Genomic DNA, 22,262 nt, shown 5'->3' on the forward strand with positions numbered 1-22,262 from the left:
GGACGCGGACAGCACAGGGCAGCGTGAGCCAGGGCTCTCCCAGGCATCTGGGTTTAGGGACGTGTGCACAGCACAAAGTGGCATTCTGCACTTGCTCTATGCAGAAACAGGCACTTCCTCCTCTTCTCTAGGGGGTTACCCAAACCCCTGTGCCAAGCACTCAGATTTCTATTTCTTACCAAGTGGCCGCTTCTCCATCCTCTCCATGTTCACATCTGGCTAGAGTCCAGATTTTCAGTTCACATTCAAACGCCTCAAAAGATGATCTCACTGTCTCTCCTGCCTCACCACTCATCCCTGTACCAAACCACTCCAACCAGCCTCCACTCCTCCAATCTCCTGGAATTGTTCTCAACAAGGTGAGCAGTGACCAAGGCTCAGGCCCAATGCGTACTGACCAGTCTTTTCTGGCGTACTGCCCTGCTGCATGTGGTCGCCCCAACATGCCAGCACTCTCTGCTCTACCATTCCCCTGACACCACCCCCCCCGCCCACCCCTGTCTTCCTCCTCCACACTCTGATCTCTGTGTTCACTGTCTTTCTGCTGGTCCTTAAACAAGGGTGTTATTCCCCTTGGCTTACTGTCCTTATCACACTACACGTACATCTCTCAGCTGAACCTCATTCTCATCTATTTACAAAGACATGTCTTATGCTTCCCAAATCTTCAATGCCAAACTCTCTTCCAAGCTTCACGCTTGCACATCCAGCTGTCTGGAAACAGATCCCATACACAGTCCTCACAAAGCTGACTTCATCACCTCCTCCCCTTGTCTGTTAACCTACCCCAGAGACCCAAACTAGAGAAACAGTAACCACACTAGGGCCTCCTCCTCATCTCATGCTGTAATCACGATGAGGGCCTAGCAATTTCACTTCCTGAACGTGACCTGCCATCTCTCTCTTCACCTCCACCTCCAGTTCTGCCGTCCCAGTTCATTCGTTACAGCTCCCCGTGTACCTGGGCAAGGCTCCTCACTGGCCTTTTTAGGGCTACCCGTCTGCGGCTCCCAAACACCCCAGGGAACTTCTTTGCTCTCTCTTCAGAGACAGTCCCCACTCTTTCCCTTGTTCTTACCTCTGACTCATTAAATCCTGCCCACCTTTACAGATCTAGTCCAGGAGTCATTTCCTCCTTGGAGTCTCTGAGACACCTTCCAGGCCCAGACAGGGGCATCCCTCATCCCTACATCCACTGTGCCCTGTGTGTCTCCTGTGCAGTTCTTGCCACTGCACTTACTTTCTCAGGACTCTGAGCTCTTTGAAGGCCTCCTTGCCGTACCTTCTCTGTACCCCTCCTGACAAATCTGGCACATCACAGGAATTCAAATTTCTACTGACTAAATGAGTTTGCTGATTAAGTATCTGAACATGATTCTCTACCAACTGAGGCTGCTCAATGAATGCACGAGCGGAAGTGTCTGTATAAGGAAATATGCTGATTCCATTCGAGAACACAGTGCTTATTTGCAAGGACACAATTACTGACTTACTGTGTAACAGGCCAAGATTCTTACTCAACATACGTCCTTTGTAGGCAAAAGCAAACCACAATAAGCCTACCCTGACCTGAGAGTTTGCTGTTAGGAACAGATAACCTGAGAACTGTGTTTTGCCAACAATCCGTTTCCACCCTGAAGGAATGGAGTTCACAAGGCCTTTGCTTTGTGAGCCCTGCTGCCTATGTGCTGTGTGATTACAAACATTCCACAGTGGGTTATTTAAAAAGATACTGAAATTGCGGAACTCCGTGCTGACACACTGATTACAGCAACAACCACAGATTGGACCTACTTCGTATGAACACTTTAACCACCAGCTTAGGGACCATCCCTGAGTTACAGCAGAGGGAGCCCTGAACTGGAAGCCTCAGCTCTCTCACCACCTGGCCAAGGGGCTGAAAGCAGGTGATGCCACTTGGGTGGGCTGTGGCGATCTCATCTGTGCAATGAAGAACTGGATTTGGTTCGGTTCAGTCAGCAACAGCTAACAACTACTGAACCAGGTGCAAATGTGGAAGTCCTATCCTCAAGAAATTAAAGTATAATGGAAATAAAGACAGATGACATCAAACTATCATCTACTGATGTGCTCTGAAGGCCCTTCACAGGTAAAGCTGCTATGACACGCCGCAGCAAGGACAGGTGAATATTCCTTAGGAATGTAAAGTGACATCACCAGTTCATCTAACAGATGCCATCCTGGGTCAGACACTCAACCAACAATGCTCCATTCATTGCACTAACACTGAGTGAAGGGAAGAAGACAGGTGATTATTTCCCAAACTGAAAACTGAAAAGTTTGCTCTTGAAAATAACCAGGCCTAAATGACAGACGTGTTCATTCTTAGCAGTTAGGATGTGTTCTGAACAGGTGTTACGTGTGGGTCATTTTTTCAGTGAAAAAAAGCCTCAACAAGTCAACAATAAACATTAAACAATTCTGTTCCAAGCAAGAACTCGCCAATTCCTGGTGCAAGAGCATCAAGAAGAAATGAGATCTCATCTCGGGGAGAGTAAACGGCTGAAACGGAACCTGCTGGGGCCACGCCAGTTCACCCTGTTCTTCCTAAATACACCTACTTCTGTCAGGCTCATTCAAGCTAAAAGTAAACCAAACTTGCCATGTTCCCATTTCACAATTTACATATAATTTACCTGTTTTATTTCTCTGCCTCAAAGAATTACACATATGATCAAATCCAAAATGGGCAAAACCACCAGTGGAGGGTTTGAAGGGTGAGGAGCCAGGATGACACAACCTGAGATGCGCTCTTGCCGAGTCAGAGCACCTACTGTGCGGAGTGGTGTCAGCACCAGAGTGAAAGTTTAACCCAAGATGCTTTTTATAGACATTGTTTCCTCAGCGAGGCTTTCTTTTGCCTGCTACTCTAAGGAGAAGTGAGGGTAACAAATCCAGGTAGAACTGAGGAATGATCTGGCATGGTAGCAGCACTGTGTTGGTGCAGGGGACTCCGGGATGCTGGGTTTGCATATTCCGTTGATTTGGTACCTGGGCATTTACATCCAGCATCAACAAGCACACCTATGATCTTTCCCGGACCAACAAGCATGCCTATGATTTTTCCCGGACCAACAAGCAGACCTATGATCTTTCCCGGACCAACAAGCACACCTATGATCTTTCCCGGACCAACAAGCGTGCCTATGATCTTTCCCGGACCAACAAGCACACCTATGATCTTTCCCGGACCAACAAGCGTGCCTATGATCTTTCCCGGACCAACAAGCACACCTATGATCTTTCCCGGAACAACAAGCGCGCCTATGATCTTTCCCGGAACAACAGGCGCGTCTATGATCTTTCCTGGTGTTTCTGGAGGTTGGGGAGAGAGAAGACACTACTTTAAAAGTGTGTTCATTGCAACATTCTTATTTCCCAGAATATACTTTAAAAGTGTTTCTCAGGCCTGTTTGCCTTGTACTTTACTTTTCTAATTGTAACGTAAGTTTTGTAAAGTAAATTACACCTCTTCTCAGCACATTTCCGTGAAGAGGTCCATAAAAACACTGTGCTGTAGCCTTGGGACTTGTGAAAAGCCTGGAAACAAAGACCGACCTCCAAATTACTAATCACACAGAAAAAACGGCTAATTTAAGCTAACTGCGGTTACATGGGGAGACAGAACATTTTCACAGGCTGCAGGAGTAACATCTGAGGATCTGAGGTTATCTTTTCAGCAACAGAGAAAGTCACCTGGCGACTCTCCTTCCCTAAGGAACTCTGGAATTTAGGGAACATCCTGGGAGCCCACGTCAGCGTGACAGAGGGTGGCCGCAGGTCTAAGGCCCACATCACCACTTCAATATGACTGAAAGGTATGGCCTTTGGCTTGTCCAACCCAACGAATAAAATTCGTAAATAAAAGCAGCTTATATTTTGGAAATAGGCTTTAAGGTGCTCTAGAATAAAAGACAAAGAAAGCTGAGCTCTTCCGGCTGAGGCCATGGAGTCCAGGGTCCCAGGGCATCCGATGGGAACCAGGAAACTGGAAAAACCAGTTCTTAAAGTTCCTAAAGCCTGACAGTAAATATTTAACAGTAAACAGCTCACCGTTTTTGTGTTTATATGCTAAGGAAGGTTCATTTACTCGGGTTTATGGGCAGTTATGTAAAATGACACTTGTATGAACAAAACTGCTATTTTAAGTTTCAGACATTGCTTCATCAGGGCCCTTGTCCTACAAGCTGGTGGAAATCTAAACAGAGGGAAAACATTATGAACACATTGTTATTTATTAGTAAAGAAAACAGCAAAAATAAACTGGTTTTCTTTGGTCCAAAAGGCCTAGTTTGATTTTATAACTAAGATTCTTTCTCTTCGCTGGAAGCCTTCCGATTGTAGTGGGCAGTCTTACAGAATAACTCATAACGATGTCTTTTCCCGAAACCTCGACGGTCCGGCATTCTGGTGGCACAACGCACAGCGAGAGCCCGTCCAGCTTCTACTCATGTCCGGCTACTCCTCAGCCTTCCTGAGCAGGGGCAGGAGGAGCCCAACCTCCCATGTTGTTAGAGATGCTCCATGAGGGCAGAACCCACCAACCCAGCAGCACCGCAGTTCACAACTGCATTCATCTGAGATTCCCGTGTTGTATCCGACAGCTGCCTAAAGCCCACACAGTATTCACCTAAAGAAACAGCATGGCTCTGAGTTACAACTGTCAGTTCATAAAATTAGACTATCTTCTCTTCTAAGAACGCGCTCACATTCAAAGAATCACAGAGGGGAAGAGACCAGAAGCACAGCCAGGCAAGGCTGAATTGAAATCCCACCGTCCCGCCCCTGTAGATACTACCATCATCTTGGAGTATTTTACATTCGTCAAACCACTTTCACTAGATGTCTCTGAAATACTAATCTCAGTGACACCTAATAAAGATTTAATCACTCTTTTAACATTAATATAATTAAAATAACGTATATAAGCAGTACCTGAATTGAGGCTTTCTTAGCTTTTAAGACTAAATCAAGTATAAAAAATCATTCTTTAAAAAAGTTTAATTAAAACTGAGAGTAAACAAATTACTCAGACCGCATGAACCACGCTCTTATCAAATGGCTGAAACAAGACACTGTAGGTCTCAATAGAAAATAAGCTCTCATAATTCCTAATAAAAAATTTATTTTACTCATATTAGTAGGATAAACTCCTTAAAAATAACTGAATAAATCTGAGAGTCAACTACCTACCTTCACGCTTATTTTTTCTATTTTTCAATTTCCTGACTCACTTAACACAAGGAAAACATTAAGAAAAGATGAATTTCTTGAAAAATGTGCGTGAAGGTCCTGACCCGCCTCAGTTATTTGGTTTCCATCACTTCTCTGCTCCAAGCCTGAGGGTGGCAGCTGGCGCCAGGCGCTACTCTCGCGAGCTGCAGCTGCAGCCTCCTGGCCAATCATCTCTCCCTTCCTGTCCCGGAATGAATGGCGGACACTCTTCAAGGCCTGACTCCTGAAGACTCACGAGCTAGGCACACAGAGGGGGCTCTGACCACCAGGCCTCATTTGACAAGTGCTGATTGTGAGGTGCTTTTTGCTTTCTTCTTTTTCAATTAATCTTTCTGGAGAATTTCCTTTTTTCCCTTTTGCATCTTAAGGTGGAGGTTTTTATTCCAAATGTTTTTTACACACAATTCTTGAAACTCTTGAATTCAATGATAGCTTCTTATCATGGCAAAAGGTACATATCAAAAAAACAGAAAAGTTTTAGTTACTAACATCTGAGGGGATGTCATTCCACATATTTAAGGAAATTGCTAAGCAGGTCCACACAAACACTTGTAAAGAAATGTTCATAGCAGTGTTATTCACGGGGCCAAAAAGTGAAACTACCAACTGTTTCTCAGTTGATGATGGACAAACAAAACATCGTCCATCCACACAACCCTCAGCCATTGAGAACCTGGGAAACACAGTGCTCAGTGAATGACGCCAGACACGAAGGGCCACAAACTGTGCGATGCCATGTTTATGAAATGTCCGGGACAAAGAAATATACAGAGGCGGAGAATGGATGCGTGGTAAACAGGGGCTGAGGAGTGTGGGGCTGGGGCTGGGGGGAGGGAGACTGCATAAGAGGTAGAGGTTTCTTTCTGAGGTGACAAAAAAGTTCTAAAATTGATTGTGGCTGAACAACAACTCTGTGAATGCACTAAAAGTCATTAAATTGTACACCTTAAATGGGTGAATTGTATAGTTTATGTGACTTTGTCTAAATAACGTCTGTCTATCCATCCACCCGTACTGAGATACATATACACTATTTCTTGCTTGATGTGGTGGCTCAGTGTTCACTCCCACCTGCACACAGGGCTAAGTGCTACACACTCTACTGCAGCATCTCCATCTGTGAGAGATGCACAACCATCCTGAGACCTCAGCATGATGATGAATATGAACAGCTGTATTTATAAATGTAAAGCTGCAGGAAGAAACCAAGTTTACCAGAATGTTAACGAAAACAAGTCCTTAAAGGTGTCAGAGGCGAATCTTCCTGAGAAATGCAGTGAGGTACTATCTGAACTGCTGACTGCAGTTCCTCTGTTCTTCTCCTTTACTGCCTTGCCCCACCCTCTTTAGGCATTTAGGACATCCCACAATGACGGGTACAGGATCTGACAGCTAACTGGAGAGGGTAATATTACCGAGTTCTGGCTTCTGAGTTTAGGTTTAACCCCCAGGAGAACTTCAAAGAACTCAGATCTGCCAGAGCAGGACTGGACAGCGCTCCTGGAACCAGGGAAGGAGGAGAGGAAGCCAGGGGCACAGAGAAACTGGGAGCCCTACAGAAACGGGGTCCTCTGCCTTGCCCCCCCAGAGGGAGGGTGATGGACCCTCAGGTGGCTGGTGCATCTTAGAGCAGACCATCACTTTCCCTGCCCTCCACGTAGAGCTCGGGGAAGTAGCTGCATCTCAGAAAAGAAAGGTCTGCATGGAGTGTCTGGGCAGCAAGGGCCCCCTAAGGTGCCACTGGCCTAGTGCATGTGGCAGCAGGAGGACACAGGGCCTGAGGGCCGCCGGCTGGGGAAGTCTGTGAGGTGCAGAGAGCAGGGTCAGGAGGACACAGGGCCTGAGGGCCCGCTGGGGAAGTCTGTGAGGTGCAGAGAGCAGGGTCAGGAGGACACAGGGCCTGAGGGCCGCCGGCTGGGGAAGTCTGTGAGGTGCAGAGAGCAGGGTCAGGAGGACACAGGGCCTGAGGGCCACTCGCTGCGCAAGTCTGTGAGGTGCAGAGAGCAGGGTCAGGAGGACACAGGGCCTGAGGGCCGCCCGCTGGGGAAGTCTGTGAGGTGCAGAGAGCAGGGTCAGGACAGCTCAAGGGCAGCTGAGAGTGTCCCGGTCTCACCTCTGCAATGCCTCTGTGATAAATCTCTGCCAACTCACAGAACGGGTTTAAAAGAGAAATTACATTGCTATATTCAAAAAAGGTACATTTTTGGTAAAATTGAAATTACATCCTAAGATTTGTTTCCGCTGTAGAAAAATAAGTTACATGTGAAAGATTCTTATTCATGCAGACGAAACACATCTACCAGCATTAAAGCATAAACTCTAAGTGTAAGATTTACAGATACATTCAGCAAACTGACCATTACTGAGCACCTACGAGGTGCAAAGGTTCCATGGAAATTAGAAAAGACTCAGTTTCCACCCCCAAGTAACCGAGCTCTCCTGATTCCAAGAACACAGACATACTTCTCTTAAGATTCTCCAGGACAAGAGAATCTCCTATCTAGGAATCAGGTAGGGGAGCAGGAAAAAAAAAAACTACCCTAAGTTTGCTGAGGCAAAGATCACCCAAGGAGTGCCACAGGCTACATCCAGTGGTGGGTTCAGCCCCAGGGCCCGCTCCAGCACTGCTGGCAGTAACGCCTGGATCCTTTATCACGAGAGACCCTGCCAGCTGACCTCTTCACTCTCTCCAAACTGGACTCGGAATTCCTCACAGAGATCACATTTTCTCCGACACGGACCAGGCTCTGCAGCAGGAGACACCTACTACAATTATGAGGATGATGGGCAAAGCCAGTGAAAGTGAGGCCCTGCTGCCAAGTCCAGGAGGCAGACACGCTGCACAGCTGGTTCCAGGCATCTGAGTTCTCAAAGTCAATTCCTAGGTTCAAATGCAGCCACAAACCTCTCTTCTTTCTCGCCTGTGAAAATTCTGGATAAATATTGGAAAGTCCATGTGAACAAGAGAGAATAAAAGTGAGAAAAAAATATGAATACTAATTTATTTTGCTTTGTTCACTTCCATCTTATCTCATTTAAGCTGTTGCGGGACTCTATCAGTTATCTTCTGTGTTTACATTTCACTTTGAAAAGTCCAGTAAAACTTTCAAGATTCCTATTTCTACTGCTATGGGCAAATATGTCCTTTCAAAATTTCTTTTTTTTCTTTTTTTTATGTTAAGCAATTCTTTTTTTTTTTTTTAAATACTTTAAGTTCTAGGGTACATGTGCACAACTTGCAGGTTTGTTACATATGTATACATGTGCCATGTTGGTGTGCTGCACCCATCAACTCGTCATTTACATCAGGTATAACTCCCAATGCCATCCCTTCCCCTCCCCCCTCCCCACAATAGGCCCCAGTGTGTGATGTTCCCCTTCCCGAGTCCAAGTGATCTCACTGTTATGCTGAAGGCTGAATCCCCAATGGGAAGGTATCTGGAGGTGGGGCCTATGAGAGCTGACTGGGTCATGGCGGGGGAGGGGGGTCCTATGGAAGAGGGTGAGTGCCCTCAGGAGACTGCTGTCTGCTCTCCGCCCTGCGAGGACACAGTGAGAAACCGGCTGTCGGAAAGCCAGGAGGGAGCACCCCCAGACAGCAGAGCTGCTGGCACATCGATCTAGGACATCAAGTTTCCAAAACAGTGAGAAGGGAATGTTTATGATTTTAGGCCACCCAGTCTGTGGTGTTTTGTTATGGCAGCCCAAACTGACTAGCACATCTACTATTCATTCATTCACCAAATTTTTATTGAATGCCTAATAGTAAAGCAATTTTCCTTTTTTAAAAATTGTATTTCTTCTGTGGACTTGTGTAGGGAAGTAAAAGCAGTTTAATAAATATCTCCTTGAAAACATATTACACAGTCCTGTATTTTCATGGTTGTCTTAGGGATTTAATCAGTAAAGCGCCATTTTAGCAGCTTGATCTCATTATGTCTCCAAAGCACTTTGATTCTGTCTACAGGAAAACATTTGATTCGTAAAGTGAGAATTCACCAAGAGCAGCACTGAGTAAAGATCTTTTATGAGAAGGTTTCTCAATCTACTTTTGACACAAGGCATACCTGCTTATCACTTTAGAGATATCTCACTGTCTAGTGAGAAGACAGGAAGTAAAGGCAGTGCCTGGTAGAACTCGGAACCCTGGCCTTTTGATCAGCTCGGACATGTGCTAGTACCTTGACCTGGAGCAAACCGTTCCCCTAATCTGAGCCTAAAATCCTGGTCTGTAAGGCAAAAGTGCTTGACTAGATTGTCTCTAAGGTACCACTGTGCTCTGAACCAACAGGCAACATGACACTTCACAATTAAATCACACAACATATACGCATATTGAAACACTGCACTGTACCCCATAAATATGCACAATTATTATGTGCCAACTGAAAGCATTACTTAATCTTAAAAAAGCACTTGATGCTTGTAAGGCATCCTAACAGGTGTGAGGAGATCCATGTGAGTCAGCCACCCCCCGACCCCTAAGACTCCCAAATCCAGGTTTTATCACGGCGAGGGTCTTTGTGTAGGCGAATGAGGTGGAGGTGGAACCAAGAGTCAGCGAATTTACATCCTCACTTCAGCTCCTTTATAAGGACCAAGGCCAAGACACAAAATTCTTTGTATCTTAATTTTTCTAAGAATAAGATAGAACTTAATTACCTCAAAGGAATGACATGAAAACTAACTACCGAAGCCCTCTAATGTCTTTAAAACCTGCCACATTCATGCGTGGGGTTATCACTGTCACTGTGTGTGCGTGCAGACCTGGCTGCAGGAGGAGCACGGAGACAAAAGCATGGGGCTCCCCATCCCACCTCTCCCCGCAGACTGACCTGCTGGCTCCAGCCAAGGGTCAGCACGCTCTTCTGGAAAGAGCCGGATGGAAACACTTTTGGCTTTGGGGGCCATATGATGTCCCTCGCAGCCGTTCAACTCTGCTGTTGCAGGGCAAAGGTAGCTGTAAATGACTGAGCATGGCTATGTGCCAAGACAACCATTTTGGACACGGAAATGTGCGTTTCATGTAATTTTCACATCATGGAATAAGATTCTTTTGATTTTTTCCTAACCATTTAGAAACAAACACCATTCTTAGCTCACAGGACTCACTACATGCTGGTGGCGGAATGTGGCCTATGGATGATAGTCTGGTAATCCCTGGTTGAAGTTTTTGATAAAGCGAGAGTATCATTATCATTTAAAGTTTCATTAATTTGTAGCAAAATAAAAATATCATTTGGAGATTCAATGGCATAGAATTATTTTATTTTCAACTTCTACTGGTGAGTTTTATAGCTTCTCTATAACCTAAAAATAAAAATTTGTATAAATCAGAATTGTCACAATTTAAAACAAGCTTAAAAGTGACTTATTCTAGGTTAATGAACTGTTTCTGGTGAGAAGAAAAGGATCAAAGCAGTGTGGGCTCAGCTGCAATGAGCATCTTCTGCCTCATTCTTCTCTCATCAAAGTCCTGAATATGAATATGGCAACAAGAAGGAGAAAAAAAAATCTAAAAAATAACGTGAGCTTATCTGAGGCTGGGCAGGGTGGTGAGTATGTGTGTCCTGACCTGAGGCCATAATCAACAGGACTAAGGGAAGATCAAGGCCCACAACACTGCTCATTTTGTGTACTCATGCCGACAAAGTACTCATTTGTTGGAAACTGTCACGTGTTCTTCTCAACAGCTGCATTCACCTAGTCTTTCGCCCTCTAAGCCTTGTGGCTGGCTCTGCTCAACTCCCACTCACCCCACACCAGAGACCATGCGGGCCCTGAGCTCTCTCAATTCCACCCCCCACCTCCCAAGTGACGCTTCCCCTCCTGTGGGTGACACTGGCCCCTGACAGGTGTGGGCCACCAGGGGCACCCCATTCAGGTGCGTCCACACGCCACTCTCCCTCATGCCCCTGGCACCTGCCCCTCAGAGCACAGGTCCAGCCAAGTAGACTCAGCTGCCTGCCCCTCCCCACTTACCATTCCCCTTCCCGGCCATCCCCCGTTCCCCGATGCAATGGAGAGATTCCTACTCTTTCCCAGGAGCCAGCGAGGCTCTGCCAAGGCAATTGGCCGGAACCTAACAGCTTTCACCACCCATGATTCCCAGCTCTCAGCTCCCCACACACCAAGCTCTCGTCTCACAAGGATAACTGGGGAGGTCTTTGCTCCCCTTTCATCTTTCAGGCAGCAGAATCTAACTCCCAAGAACAGCGAGTTAGTGCCACCTCCCAACAGCCGCAGAGTCTGGATGTGCAACATGCCACTAAATGACAGAATGCCACTGAGTCTACACTTTGCTTATTTATCTATTTTTCCATACAAGACTTAGGCTCCAAGCATTCTCCTACTGAGAACAAGAAGCAGCTCACTGCTGTTATAATCGTGAGGAGCTCCTGCTCTGTCCCCTTTGTGTTTCCGGTCAAGGGTCCTTTTACCAACACCTGCTGAGTCTGTTACAGACCACCCCACCCGATGGTGATGGCAGGCGGATAAACACTTGCACCAACTGGCCAGGCTTTGCAATTCTGATAGGCTCAAAAAGGGTGTGTGTTCCTTCCATGATTCCAACAGAGCCCTGCTCCAGGCAGCCTTGCGGGGGGTGGTGTCAGAGGCCCTGTGCTCAAGCCGCTCTGCCACTGCCACCGCCCAGTTTTGCCAACTCTTTGATTTGAATTCCCTCAGAAGGACATATCCAGTTCATGAACAGAAAACATCTGGACCTTTTTCCTTGGTAATTCTCTCCTCCATGGTTTCATGGTTCAGTATCTGCTATCATCAAAAGCACTGCCTACAACCTCTTTCTTCAGGTGGACATTATTTGAGAATAAGGGCCAAAACCAAAGGGTGAAGTCCAAGACACAACTTTGTTTCCAACAGCCAAGAATGCACGACATAGACCACAGATGTCATCCCTACTAAGGCAGGAAGGAACCCTGCAGACCAAGCAGCAGATGAACCTAGACTCTTTTCTGCCCACCATCTTGAGAAATTCCCACAGCCGGCATGAATCCTCGTCCTCCGGGTTCAGACATAAACCTCGCATTCGCCTTGGTTTATGACATTTTGGTCTCAGAAAATCCAAGTGGGCTCAAAGTCTGACCAGCTTCACACACACACAAATACGTATTCAATTCCACAAGGGTAAAGTGCCAGGAGGGGGCTGCAGGAGAGAGGAAATGGCCTAGGGCTCAGCCTGACTGGGGGTTTCAGGAGTACGTGCCCAGGCACACCACACCCTCTCCTCCCTCCTTTTCCGCACTCTGCCCCATCCTCTCCTCCCCTCGTTCTGATGTTGTAAACTCCAGAGCCCTAGCTTTGCTTTTCAACCCAGGAGCCAATCCAGCGCATCAGAAAATCATTCCATGATCATCTACATGCATATGTACGAAAGGGTTTTTAGCTTCACCAACTGTAGGTCTCACCATTGTAATCTACAAGCTCATAACATTTCCAGGTAACAGAGGTGAGAAATGAAAACGCCACCAGTTATCTGAAGAGGATGATTGTGGGGAGGAAGGACAGGCATGCCAGTATCTGTGTTTCAGCAGCACCAGCCTCAGAAGGGCCCCCAGGCAACCATGTCCCAAGTGCCCCCATGAGCTCTTGAGACTAGAATTGTAGGGAACCCCAGAGAGGTGTCAGGGGAGTTCTGCAAAGATGGGGCTTTGTCTGGACACCTGCTTTGTATTGCACAACCAGAGAGACTCTGCCTGTCTCAGCAAATGCTCATGCATACTTTTAAATTGCAGGTATTAATTTAATCAAGTTAATCAATGTTGGCAGGATGCTGGGTACTGGAAAATAAAGAGGAGCAAGAACACTGCCCCTTTTCTCAAAGGGTGTTAGTCTAGGAGAGGAGGGAAACTGAAAACCCTAAGTGGGACACTCTGGTTTCTCGCCCACGAGCCCCTCTCAGAACACACTGCAGACCAACCTGGCCAGGACTCTCTGGGATAGTGACTTGGCATGTGGATTCAGAACAAGACCCACGGTGTGAAAGGCGCTGCTGAACAAAGATAAATGAAAGGGACATCACAGGCTCAAAGGAGGAGAGGTCGGAGAAGGTGGAGGAGACTCAGGGCCCCTGGATATGGAAGTGGGCATTTTTCAGCCTTTGCTTCATTGACTTCATGCAATGGAAGGGGCAGGCATCTCTCTCAGTGACTGAACAAGAGGAAATGCAGCACAAATCACCAGCATGCAGCCACGTCCCAGAGCCTGCCAGAGAAGGGAAACAGAGGGAATAGGGAAACAGAGGGAATAGAAACCTTGCTGTAGGAGAATTTTTTTCCCCCAAATGAGAGACACCTGAGTTTTTCAGCAAGCGACCATAGCCAGTGAAAATAATGAAGTTAGAGAGAGGAGGTAGAGAAGACAGGGAGCTGGAGGGACGGTTCATGCAACAAACTCCCCAGGCAGGTGTGGAGGCGGGGTCCCAGGGCTGAGAGGGCGCTGTAAATCTGTAGGAAATGGTCAAGTTGACTCATTTTAAGTGATCTTCCAAATTATTCCTGGGATTTTTACAACTTAAATTATTAAAGTTCAAAAGTTTAAAACGCACACGCAGCACATGGAGTTGATGAAGATTTACAGACTATTAAACCCACGAGTTAAAAGACGGATGCTTTAACTCACATAATAGAGATCCCAGCAAAATACATTTTTTAGTCAGGAGTTCCAGACCAGCCTGGCCAACAGGGTGAAACCCCATCTCTACTAAAAATACAAAAATTAGCTGGGTGTGGTGGCGGGCGCCTGTAATCTCAGCTACTTGGGAGGCTGACGCAGGAGAATTGCTTGAACCCAGGAGGCAGAGGTTGCAGTGAGCCGAGACTGCACCATTGCACTCCAGCCTGGGCAACAGAGCAAGACTCCATCTCAAAAACAACAACAACAACAAACCCCACAAAATCACATTTTAAAAAAAGTATGTTTTGGCTGGGCACAGTAGCTCACAATTTTAATCTCAGCACTGTGGGAGACTGATGCAGGCGCATCACTGAAGGTCAGGAGTTCTAGACCAGTCTGGCCAACATGGTGAAACCCCGTTTCTACTGAAAATACAAAAACAAAAATTAGCCGGGTGTGGTGGTGCCTGCCTGTAATCCCAGCTACTCAGGAGGCTGGGGTTGCATGAGCTGAGTTCACGCCACTGCACTCTAGTCTGGGAGACAGGGGAGACTCCGTCTCGAAAAACCAAACCAAACACTATGTTTAATAAGTGCTTTCTTCAATCATGAGACTATCAAGGCAGTACTGAGAACAAGTTTCACAAAACTGGAATTGAGGCAGCGCCTGTTAGTACCTCATCTGGCTGCTCATCCCAGAGCCCTTAAAGAGACAAACTACTGCATCACGAAAAGATCCTAAAATGCCTTCCTGATCTTTTCCGTGAAACTTCAACTACAACGGGGAAGAGAAGGCTGGACTGCACAGCTGTCTTCCGGGCAGTGACAACTAATCGGTCATGTCTGTACCTGTAGATTTACAAGCTGCGAGGTGGATTTTCCTTGGAGGCACAAGGCCTGCGCAATAAACGCATGCAAATCCTCCAGGCAAAGAGTGTCCACCTGAAAAGGACAGAGAAAGGCCAGTGTTAGGCTACAGGAAAAATTAAACATTTCTTACAAATTGATCTCAGTTACTATGAGTGTGTGTATAGGTGCAAACACGCACACACATGCACGTACAGGCACACGCACAGGCACATACATGTGCACACAAGCACACAGAGGTGCACAGGCATGCACACACACGGGCACGCATGTGCACGCACAGGTGCACAAACAGGCGCATGCGCAGGCACGCACATGGTGCATCAGACCTCAGGCAGCGAACAGTGTGTAGTGGAAAGAGCACAACCTCTCCACACCATCCTTGGCTCCTGGCTGTGAAGCTCTCTCTATGGTGTCCCCAGTTGTGCCCACAACTCACAGCCCAGCTGGAAGAGGAGCCTGAATTTCTAGTCCGGTTAGACTCTAATGAGGTAGAACTCTCCAGAACATCTGGGAATAATCATGAGGTGCCAACCAAGACCAGGTCTTAGGGCCAGACAGGTGATCATGTTCGGCACAAACTGCACAGAGCAAACAGTTTAGGGGTTTTCAGAGCACGAGTACCCACAGCTGGGCTGAGCTGGGGTCATCATACACTTTCAGCAACCCACAGAAAACCTGTGTCCTCAAATCCTAGTTGAGAGTAAATCAGAACCCACAATATGAGACCCTACTAATACTCTGTGGAATCAAAAGACACAACAAAAGTGAGAAGAGGAAAGAGGGACAGAGTAACAAGAGACAGCAAAGGGCAGGCTGAGCATCCTGGGTGTGGAGTAGATGCCGGAGATGAGGAGAGAGCGTGAAGAGCGAGGAAGATCTGAACGGTCCAGGCTCCAACAACAGCAGACAGTGCTTTTGCCACATCCCATCCCCTGACCCACTCGGCGAGGGGGTCGAGACAGTCCCCTCCCAGCCACCAAGTTCTGCCACCCACAAAAAGGCAGAACATGCCCGCTGACTGAACGACTCCACACCGTCCTAAGACCACAAGAGCTGCTTCTCACAGAAGAGCACCTCCTGTGGCAAGTAAAGGCTTACGGAAACAGAAACAGGAAAGCCAACAGCAAACCCATCAATAACAACTTCACTGACTCTTCTTGGATATTAAAAACGGCTAACATGCCTATTTGCAATAAGAACGACCCCACCGTAAATCAGAAAGACTCCTGTGCTCCCCGGGAGGATGGTGGCATTTGCTTCCCCCGGGGTGGGGGTGCTGACTGCCGCGTGGACCTGCTGAAGCTTTTACTCACCGTGTCACTATCCTAGTCCACTTTTATTCCAAGTAGCTGTTACCTTGGAATAAAAGGAATAGAAAATATGTGCATTTCTATGATGTAAACTTACCTTTCCAGAGGATATTCTCAGATGAGTCTTTAATAAAATCATTTGTGGCTGTTGTTAACTGGGAGGTCAGACCAAATGAGAGTACAGCTGACTCCTGACAATACAGGTTTGAATTGTATGGGTTCACTTATATGTGGATTTTTTTCCAACCAAATGCAGATGGAAAAATACAGTGTTCACGGGATGTAAAACCCGAATATAAAGGGCCAACTTTTCAAATACGTGGGCTCCGCAGGCTGACTGCAGGACTTGAGCATGCATGGATTTTGGCATCCTTGGGGGTCTTGGGACCAATCCCCCACATATACCAAGACACAACTGTATTTAGTTTCTCTGTCATTTTCAGGCACTGAACAGTATGCGATTTTATCCCATATTACACATCAAAACATCCAATTTAGGCTTAATATATAAAACTGTAATATTTTTATAAATGTATCTTTTTAGCCTTATTCATTCTGAGTTATTATCCCTGTGAATAATACAGCACCTTCTTCATCTAGTGAATGCCAAATTGATTTGTCAATCTGTTGTTTTCCAGTTTTAGAAAGTTCTGATTTAAACATCTCCTTTAAAGACAAGTTACCAAGTCTGCTCATGCCAACTTGCACTAAAGAGATTTTATTTAAGAGTCTTTGTTAATAGAAAAAAGGTAAAGTGGAAATTTTCCTCCCGATGCTTGTCTTGCTTCAGGTTTATACAAATAGGGATGTGATGTTCCTGTTCTGGGGTCCTGGGCTTTTTCTGCTTGAAGTGAATTTAAAGAACTGACAGCCACCTGCGCAGTAATGAGAAGGCAGAACTGCGCTGCATGGCCACACACAGGATCAGCATTGTCAATACGGAACAGCAGGCAGCATGTCCCTCCTGGAGTGCCCACCCTGGCCTCCCCATTGTTGTGTACACACATGGTTATCAACAATAAAACACATGTATTTTTACGGGTGAGAAAAGTCAGCTTACTGGCTACCACCACTTCTCAAGTCCCACTGCGATGCAATGTTAACCACAGACACCTGCAGATTATCAGACAACAGGAATACTAACCAACAGTGCATGCATGTTATATATAATATCAAAAGAAATATCTTTTTACTTTTTTTTCCTCCAATGTTTAAGTTTGGGGGTACATGTGCAGGATGTGTAGGCTTGTTACACAGGTAAACATGTGCCATGAGGGGTGGCTGCACAGATCATCTCATCACCTAGGTATTAAGCCCAGCATCCATTAGCGATTCTTCCTGATGCTCTCCTTCCCCCTCCCCCACCCCCCACAGTCCCCAGTGTGTGTCCTTCCCTGCCATGTGACCCTGTGTTCTCATCATTCAGCTCCGCCTTATAAGTGAGAACATGCAGTATTTGGTTTTCTGTTCCCGTGTTCGTTTGCTGAGGATAATGGCCTCCAACTCCATCCATGTCCCTGCAAAAGACATGATCCAGTTCCTTTTTATGGCTGCATAGTATTCCATGATGTATATATACCACATTTTCTTTACTCAGTCTATCACTGATAAGCATTTAGGTTGATTCCATGTCTTTGCTATTGTGAATAGTGCTGTAGTGAACATATGCATGTAGGTATCTTTATAATAGAATGATTTCTATTCCTTTGGGTAGATTCAATGATGGGATTGCTGGGTCAAATAGTATTTCTGCCTCTAGGTCTTTGAGGAATCACCACACTGTCTTTCACAATTGTTGTACTAATTTACACTCCCGCCAACAGTGTAAAAGTGTTCTTGTTTCTCTGCAACCTCGCCAGCATTTGTTTTTGACTTTTTAATAACAGCTATTCTGATTGGCATGACAGTATCTCATTGTGGTTTTGATTTGCATTTCTCTAATGATCAATGATGTTGAACTTTTCTTCATATGTTTGTTGGCTGCATATATATCCCCCCCCTTTTTTTTTTTTTTTTTTTTGAGATAGAGTCTCGCTCTATTGCCCAGGCTAGAGTGCAGTGTCATGATCTCCACTCACTGCAAGCTCCGCCTTCCAGGTTCCTGCCACTGCTTCTGCCTCAGCCTCCGGAGTAGTTGGGATTACAGGCGCCTGCCACCACGCCCGGCTAATTTTTTTTTTTTCTTTTTTTGAGATGGGGTTTCACTGTGTTAGCCAGGATGGTCTCAATCTCCTGACCTCGTGATCTGCCTGCCTCAGCCTCCCAAAGTGCTGGGATTACAGGTGTGAGCCACCGTGCCCAGCCACATGTCCTCTTTTGAGAAGTGTCTGTTCATGTCTTTTGCCTACTTTTTAATGGGATTGTTTGCTTTTTTTTTCCTGTAAATTTGTTTAAGTTCCTTGTAGACTGGATATTAGATCTCTGTCAGATGAATAGATAGTAAAAATTTTCTCCTATTCTGTAGGTTGTTTACTCTGATGATAGTTTATTTTGCTGTGCAGAGGCTCTTTAATTAGATCCCATTTGTCAGTTTTTGCTTTTGCTGCAATTGCTTTTGGTGTTTTCATCATGAAGTTTTTACCCATGCCTGTGTTCTGAATGGCATTGCCTAGATTTTCTTCTAGGGTTTTTATACTTTTGGGTTTACATTTAAGTCTTTAATCCATCTTGAGTTAATTTTTGTAGATAGTGTAATGAAGGGATCCAGTTTCAATTTTCTGTATGTGGCTCAGTCAGTTATCCCAGCACTGTTAATTAAACAGTGAGTCCTTTCCCTATAGATTATTTTTGTCAAGTTGGTAAAAGATCAGATGGTTGTAGATGTGTCATCTTATTTCTGAGTTCTCTATTCTGTTCCATTGGTCTATGTTTCTGTTCTTGTATGAGTACCATGCTGTTTTGGTTATGGCAGTCTTGTAGTATAGTTTGAAGTCAGGTAGCGTGATGCCTCCAGCTTTGCCCTTTTTGGTTAGGCTTGTCTTGGCTATTCAGGCTCTTTTGGGTTCTGTATGCATTTTAAAATAGTTTTTTTCTAATTCTGTGAGGAATGTCAATGGTAGTTTAATGGGAACAGCATTGAATCTATAAATTACTTTGGGTCATACGGCCATTTTCACAATATTGATTCTTCCTATCCATGAGCATGGAATGGTTCTCCATTTGTTTGTGTCCTCTCTGATTTCTTTGAGCAGTAGTTTTTAGTTCTCCTTGAAGAGGTCCTTCACTTCCCTTGTTAGCTGTATTACCAGGTATTTTATTCTTTTTGTAGCAATTGTGAATGGGAGTTTATTTGTGATTCTCTCTCCTGTTGTTGGTGTATAGGAATACTAAATTTTATATCCTGAGACTTTGCTGAAGTTGGTTCCCAGGGATAAAGTCAACTACATCATGGTGGATAAGCTTTTTGATCTGCTGCTGGATTTGGTTTGCCAGTATTTTAGTGAGGATTTTTGCATCAATGTTCATCAAGGATATCGGCCTGAAGTTTTCTCTTTTTGTTCTGTCTATCAGGTTTTGGTATCAAGATGACACTGGCCTCATAGAACAAGTTAGAAAGGTGTCCTTCCTTTTCAATATTTTGGAATAGTTTCAGCAGAAACAGTGCCAGCTCTTCTTTGTACCTCTGGTAGAATTCAGCTGTGAATCCGTCTGGTTCTGGATTTTGTTTGTTTGATCGGTAAACTATTTATTATAGCCTTAATTTCAGAACTCATTATTGGTCTATTCAAGGATTCAATTTCTTCCTGGTTCAGTCCTGGGAAGGTATATGTGTATAAGAATTTATCAATTTCATCTAGATTTTCTAGTTTATGTGCATAGAGGTGCTCATCGTATTCTCTGATGGTTACTTATATTTCTGTGAGGTGAGTGGTGATAACCCGCTTATCATTTCTGATTGTTTTTATTTGATTCTTCTCTCTTCTTTACTAGGGTAGCTAGTGGTCTATTAATTTTTTTCAAAAAAACAACTCCTGGATTTGATGATTTTTTTTAAAGGGTTTTTTGTGTCTCTATCTCCTTCACTTCAGCTCTGATCTTGGTTATTTCTTGTGTTCTGCTAGCTTTGGGGTTTTATTTTGCTCTTGGTTCTCTAGTTCTTTTACCAGAGATGTCAGGTGGTTAACCTGAGATCTTTCTAGCATTTAGTGCTATAAATTTCCCTCTTAACATTGCTTTAGCTGCATCCCAGAGATTCCGGTACGTTGTCTCTATGTTCTCATTAATTTCGTTATTTAACCAAGAGTCACTCAGGAGCAGGTTGTTCAATTTCCATGTAGCTGTGTGGTTTTGAGTGAAGTTCTTAATCTTGAGTTCGAATTTGACTGCTCTGTGGTCTAAGAGACTGTTATGATTTCAACTCTTCTGCATTTGCTGAGAAGTGTTTTACTTCCTATTATGTGATCCATTTTACAGTAAGTGCCGAGCAGCAATGAGAAGAACGTATATTATGCTGAATTTGGGTGGAGAGTTCTGTAGATATCTATCAGGTCCAAGTGATCCAGAGCTGAGTTCAGGTCCCGAATGTCTTCATTAATTTTCTGTCTTGATGATCTGTCTAATATTTGTCAGTGGGGTGTTAAAGTCTCCCACTATTATTGTGTGGGAGTCTCTGTGGGTCTCTAAGAACTTGCTTTGTGAATCTGGGTGCTCCTGTACTGGGTGCATATATACATATGATAGTTAGCTCTTCTTGTTAAATTGAAACCTCTAGCATTATGTAATACTCTTGTCTTTTTTTATCTTTGTTGGTTTAAAGTCTGTTTTGTCAGAAACTAGGATTGCGGTCTCTACTTTTTTCTGTTTTCCATTTGCTTGGTAAATTTTCTTCCAACCCTTTATTTTGAGCCCATGTGTGTCTTTGCACATGAGATGGGTTTCCTGAAGACAGCATATGGATGAGTCTTGGCTTTTTATCCAGCTTGCCATTCTGTGCCTTTTAACTGGGGCATTTAGCCCATTTACGTTTAGGGTTAGTATTGTTATGTGTGAATTTGATCCTGTTATCATGATGCTAGTTGGTTATTTTGCAGACTTGTTTATGTGGTTGCTTCACAGTATCACTGGTCCGCATACTTCAGTGTGTTTTTGTAGTGGCTGTTAATGGTTTTGCCTTTCCATATTTAATGCTTCCTTCAAGAGTTCTTGCAAGGCAAGCCTGTTGGTGACAAATTCCCTAAGCATTTGCTTGTCTGAAAAGGATCTTATTTCTCCTTCACTTATAAAGTTAGTTTGGTTGAATATAAAATTCCGGGTTTGAAATTCTTAATAATGTTGAGTATTGGCCCTCAATCTCTTTTGGCTTGTAGAGTTTCTGCTGAGAGGTCCGCTGTTAGTCAGATGGGTTTCCCTTTGTAGGTGACCTGGCCTTTCCCTCTGGCTGCCCTTAACATTTTTTCTTTCATTTCAACCTGGAGAAACTGATGATTATGTGTCTTGTGGTTGATCTTCTCATACAGTATCTTACTGGGGTTCTTTGTATTTTCTGAATTTGAAAGTTGGCCTATCTCGCTAGGTTGAGGAAGTTCTCCTGAATGACATCCTAAAGTATGTTTTCCAACTTGGTTCCATTCTCCCATCTTTTTCAGGTACCCAGTCAGTTGTAAGTTTGGTCTCTTCATAATCTCATATTTTTTGGAGGTTTTGTTTATTCCTTTTCATTCTTTTGTCTCTATTCTTGTCTGCCTATCTTAATTCAGGAAGACAGTCTTCAAGCTCTGAGATTCTTTCCTCCACTTGGTCTATTCTGCTACTGATACTTGTGGCTGCACTGTGAAGTTCTTGTGTTGTGTTTTTCAGCTCCATCAAGTTGGTTATGTTCCTCTCTAAACCGGCTATTATGGCTATCAGCTCCTGTAGTTTTATCACATTTCTTAGCTTCTTTGCATTGGATTACAACATGCTCCTTTAGCTTGGCGAAGTCATTATTAGCCACCTTCTGAAGCCTACTTCTGTCAATTCAGGCGTTTTAGCCTCAGCATAGTTCTGTGTCCTTGCTGGAGAGGTGTTTGCAGTCACGCGGAGGAGAAAAGGCACGCTGGCTTTTTCAGTTTTCAGGATCTTTGCATTGATTCTTTCTCATCTTTATAGGCTTATCTACCTTTGTCTTTGAGGTCTCTAACCCTATCCCTAACCTTTGAATGAGGTTTTTGTGGGGTCTTTTTTGTTGATGTTGTTGTTTTCTGTTTTTCTTTTA

At 44.8% G+C, this 22,262-nt stretch overlaps 1 protein-coding gene across 2 annotated transcripts in view; it reads right to left on the reverse strand.

Annotated features, from left to right (window-relative positions):
• The window catches only part of FAM120B (family with sequence similarity 120B), a 96,129-nt gene that overhangs the window by 27,610 nt on the left and 46,257 nt on the right, over positions 1-22,262 (reverse strand). For both annotated transcript variants that reach the window (XM_011983395.1, XM_011983394.1), the window contains one exon: positions 14,739-14,831. In XM_011983395.1, the coding sequence (XP_011838785.1) occupies positions 14,739-14,831 (93 nt within the window). The remainder of the gene's footprint in view (positions 1-14,738; positions 14,832-22,262) is intronic.

The sequence above is a fragment of the Mandrillus leucophaeus genome, unplaced genomic scaffold (genome assembly GCF_000951045.1).
Source record: "Mandrillus leucophaeus isolate KB7577 unplaced genomic scaffold, Mleu.le_1.0 Scaffold249, whole genome shotgun sequence".
In the NCBI taxonomy this organism is placed as follows: domain Eukaryota; kingdom Metazoa; phylum Chordata; class Mammalia; order Primates; family Cercopithecidae; genus Mandrillus; species Mandrillus leucophaeus.